Source organism: Natrix helvetica, assembly GCF_964273705.1.
Source record: "Natrix helvetica genome assembly, chromosome: W".
Classification (NCBI taxonomy): Eukaryota; Metazoa; Chordata; class Lepidosauria; order Squamata; family Natricidae; genus Natrix; species Natrix helvetica.
The window spans coordinates 1,229,345-1,234,034 of NC_138555.1; the positions used below are offsets into that span (position 1 = coordinate 1,229,345).

At 48.8% G+C, this 4,690-nt stretch overlaps 1 protein-coding gene across 1 annotated transcript; it reads right to left on the reverse strand.

Moving 5' to 3' along the window:
• Positions 1–442: 442 nt before the first annotated feature.
• LOC309400261 (GTPase IMAP family member 9-like) lies at positions 443–1,519 on the reverse strand (the record flags this gene model as incomplete). Its single annotated transcript, XM_081968675.1, has 3 exons — positions 443–1,047; positions 1,174–1,228; positions 1,508–1,519. The coding sequence occupies 3 exons, from the start codon at positions 1,517–1,519 to the stop codon at positions 443–445; spliced, it is 672 nt and encodes a 223-aa protein (XP_081824801.1).
• Between the last annotated feature and the right edge of the window lie 3,171 nt (positions 1,520–4,690).

Here is a 4,690-nt window from a genome sequence, read left to right on the forward strand (position 1 = left end):
CCCAGCCAAAGCCAACACAGTCGACACAATCCAATTTCAGAATGCAAAAGTACACCTTATTGGCAAAGAGGAGGCAAAACCAGATCTAGCTAATTCCCTCCCCTCCCCAGAGTCACATAGCTAAAGTTCAGGTTCTCCCTCCCCCTATTGGACCAGGACACATTGTCCAATGGAGTATCCTGCTATTGTTGTGAGAAACTCTTGGTAAACACCTGATGAAGTGTCCTTGGTTCCCACAGTTGGCATCTTGATGTCTGAAACCTCAGTTCTTTCTCCCCCTTCCCTTCCCCCGTAATTCATTGGATGCAGAAAAGCAATAATAGCTGTGAGAGCAAAATCGCCTTTTGAAGCCTTTGGCAGAGCTGCCACCTTGGAAGCAGAGGCTCAATTAGAGAGACTTCCTGGTCTCTGATGGGAAGGGAAACAATCAGAAGTTGTGTTTTTAGTTCATCATGTCTTCTGTGTAAAAAGGAGCATGGCTGTTCGTTTCCACCAGATCATCAATCATGGACATCAGTTCAGCCACCTGAGCCTCTCGTTCTTCCCCTTCGGCCTCGTTGTTGAAAACCAACATCCGGTTCCCACATTCAGCAACGTATTTCTTCAGGTCTTCACCTTGGGCAGATATAAATTGTTCTGGAGATTGACCTTTCAGGCAATCTTTGTAGGTGAACAAGAGGATTGTGTAATTCTTGGCTTTAAGGCCCAAAACCTCTTTGATCTGCTGAGTGACCTTCTTCTCCTCCTGGGAGAAAGAAAAAAGACGTATCACGTGTAGAATGACGTGGGGACCCGGGGAGCAAAACTTCACGCACTTTCTCACTTCCGCAGCAATGTCCTTCTGTAAACGTCTGGTAGGAGAAAAGCCAGGCGTATCAACAACCACAACCTTCCTGCCATTCAGCAGTACTTCCTCCTTTTGGCATACTTGTGTTGCTGACCAAGATGGCGTACTAAACATAAAAACTTTGCTTCCCAGAATTGTGTTTCCCGTCGCACTTTTCCCATTTCTGCTTTTGCCCACCAGGACGATCCTCCGTTCAGGCCCTGCAACCCAAAGGGGAGAGAAGAGAAGAAGGAAACACGGTCAGCAGCATAAAGCCATCATAGCTTCTCCCTCCACCCAGGATGGTAACTTCCACCACAACAAACCCCCAGGGGCCAAAACTTTACCTCCGATGCTTATAGACTTTTCCAGACCAGCCGCACAGGACAAAACCCGGGATTTCTGCATGAAAAGAGAAAGAGAATCAGCCAAAGGAGAGGCTGCCTTGCAGGGAGGTTGCCAAAAACTCCCTTTCCCCGGAAGAAACGGGGAGGTATTTGGAGGGAGGGATAAGAAAAGGGCTGCCACCCCCTCCTCACTGCCCTCAAGGCTGACCCATCTGATCCTTCCCCGGGTGCCACCCCCCTTTTTATGCAGCCGTTCAATTCTTGGGGTCCTGCACTTTGGGAGTATCAGGAACGGTGGGGGAGTTGATGTCCAAAGTTGCTGGCAGCTCCCCACAGGCAGCTCCATGCTCAAAGGGCCCCTGTTGTCTGCCGCTTTAGCTGGTCCTAGTACAGCTCCAGATTGTCTTCCTCTAGGTACCCCGCTTTCCCCGCTTCTCCGAACACCCTCTCCTTGGCCTCCCAACGAGTCCTCCAAGGTGGTCTACTCTGAATTCAATCCGTTATGGGGGGTAGGACGCTCCTTTGGGGGGGCTCTTTCTTGCATCCCCTTCAATCCTGGGCAAGCAGCCTCTGCTGAGGATGCTGATTTGCATCTGATTTGCATCCCCCACCTCCACCCAATCCTGCCCCTTGGGAACTTCCCCTGCACCATTGCTCTCCTCCCTGGGTTCAGAGTGGGAGATTTTGGGGGTCTTCTCACCCAACCCCCTGCTCAAGCAGGAGACCCTTTATCATTTCAGACAAGTGCCTGTCCAGTCTTTCCTTAAAAATCTCCAGAGATGGAGACCCCACAACTGGTATCAGGCTATTCTACTCTCTCATCCTCCTCTCCCTCCTCTGAGTTACCTCAGCAGGCCTCCCCAGAGGACATATGCAAGTGATCGCCTCGCTCCATTGTCCAAGCCCTCCTGGAGTCACAGCTGCACATCGGAATTGGTACTGAAGATTTAGGTGGACATCTTCCAGGGTGAATTGATCTTTAGGGCCTTTTGCCTGGAGACTTTTCCAATTCTCTTCTGCAATCCGATATTCCACCTGGTAACTGGAGACTGAAGGTTTTCCAATGGCTACTGGATCAATACTGATCTGGAAACTATTTGGGTGCACTTGCTTAAGCTTAGGAGGTGGAGGTCTTCTACGAGCAGCTTCCAGCTCCTCTTGTTTCTTGAGGACCTCCATGGTCAAGGTTAAACTTTTGGTCTTCACCATCTTTAATGAGTCAAAGAAATTCTTCATGCTCTCAGTGCTCATTTTCCAGAACATTTCAGAAGAAGCATTATGGCTTCCTCCGTATTCTCGAGGAGCAAAGAGGGATGAATGGTTGAATCTGAAGTGCAGAGGGATTCCCAACTCATCCTGAGCACACGGCAGGTCAGCCTCCTTGAGGGCCTCCAGGACAGATGGGGTCCCCCCATCCGCAAAGGTGATCAGGAGTTGCACATTATCCTTTACATCTCTTCCCAACATGGAGAGCATGGAATCAAAGATGCATTTCTGGGCATGAGTTGAATGGGAAAGGAAGGCCTGGGCCACGAAGCAGATGGCATCCACGTGGTCAATGCCCCCTGGGGTGGAGAAAAACTCCAGGAGTTGCTTCTCAACCAAGTTGTCTTGCTCTGCGTCTCTTGGGCCTACAAACCCTGGAGTGTCAATTATTGTGAGAGAATAGGGAATTCGGAAGCCCTTCCGATGGTTCACCACGTAGGCTGTGACTTCAGACGTCCTGCTTCCACTTTCGCTTCTCTGAGTGGTTTCCTGAATGAGTTTGAATCTGAAATTGTCTTCCCACTGGACACCCAAAATATAATTGATCATCCCATTGATCAGAGTGGTTTTCCCACTTCCTGTTGCTCCCATCACCAGGATCACTTTGTTGGGCACTTCCAGGTTCTCCTTTCCAAGCTGGTACAAGAGAGAAGAGGTGGAGGCATCTGAGGGGACTTTCTCCAGAGGAAGGGCGAACACTAGCAGCTGTCTTTCCTCCACCAGGGAGCTTTTCTGAAGGAATTGGTAGGCTACATTTTCTGCATCTTTTTCCTCCAGTGATGTGGAGACCTCCACCTCCTCACTGGGGACACTCAGAGCTCCATTATCACACACAGCTGACACCCGTATTCTGTACACCATCTGTGGCTTCAGACCTTTGATGGAATAAAATTCTGTTTTTCTCCCAGTCCATTTTTCAGTCCACTGGTCCTTCCCAGCTCCAGCCATCACCGTTTTATACTCCACCTTGTATTCCTCAACCATAATTCCTGAGGCAACAATGCTGGGACTCATCCAGGCCATGGAGATGACAGAAGATGCCATAGCGACCATTCTTAATCCCTCAGGAGGGCTGGTGGGAAGGGTCATTATGGGTGGGCTCTGGTCACTCCATATACCTTCGCCTGGCTTGCAGAAACCAGCATACCGGAATAGGTAGTTTGTGTTTGGAGATAGATCTTTCAGCAGGAACATCTCCCTGGCATCCTCTGTCCTCACAATCTTCCATTTTTCTTCCCCTGTAATCTTGTACCAAACCTGATAGCTGGAGATTGTAGCCTTTCCATATTCAGCTGGCTGAAAGTTCATCTTAATGCCATCATGCCTCAGTTCACTGATCAGGAAAGGGAAAGGTTTTGAAGGTAACTCAAAGTTCTTGCTGACCAGCTCTCCATCTTCGTAAAGGTATATAGAGGCTCCTGGGTTGTTTGCATCTGGCAGTGAGGCCACAACGTAACAGACTTCCTCATTGAATCTATTGACAATGAAAAAGTCCTTGATGGATTTCGCAGCTTGGCGAGCATTGCGGGTCCTCTCCTTGTCCTCAAACCAGGCCAGGCCTTTCTTGACCTTGGGAGTGGACCTTGTGGACTTGCCTGATTCTTGCGAGAATTGCTCCTGAAGCCATTCCTGTAAACTCAATAGAAATGGCTCCTCTTCATGTAAAGAAGTGAATATAAAGGAGACCACATATACATTCTGGGGGGTCAAGAACTATTTTTTCCAGCTTGTTCTGAGATGAGATCACTTCTATATTATTTAGAATAGTCAGACAAGAGTTGACATGGTTAATTTCACTTTTCTTGGAGTCCAGAAATTCACAGAGTCTTTGGCTGTTGAAGGGTGACTGCTTGACAGACATCAACAAATCCCCCAAGGTCCGATCCTCCTGCCCTCCTCCCCGGAAGGAAGGCAATATTCTGGCTAGCTCTTTCTGGAAAGTCTGCCTGTGTTGCTTTAACAGATCCTTGAACTGCTGGATCTTCCTCTTGATCTCAGGGAAGGTCTCAGCAATGGGATCAATGGCTAAATCATTGCTTTGCATCTGGATTTCATTGAGTTCCTTCAAGATCTTTTCAGCCTCAAAGAGCGATCCTAGGCTGATCTCACGGACCATCTTGGCTGCTCTAAGGTCCAGCTTGGTCAATGGGTAGAGCCAGACCCGCACAGGAACAGCCTTCTCCCCATGTTCCCCTAACATGTTTGGTAGAGTCTCATAAACCTTCATGGCATCTTGGAAAGTCACTGGATT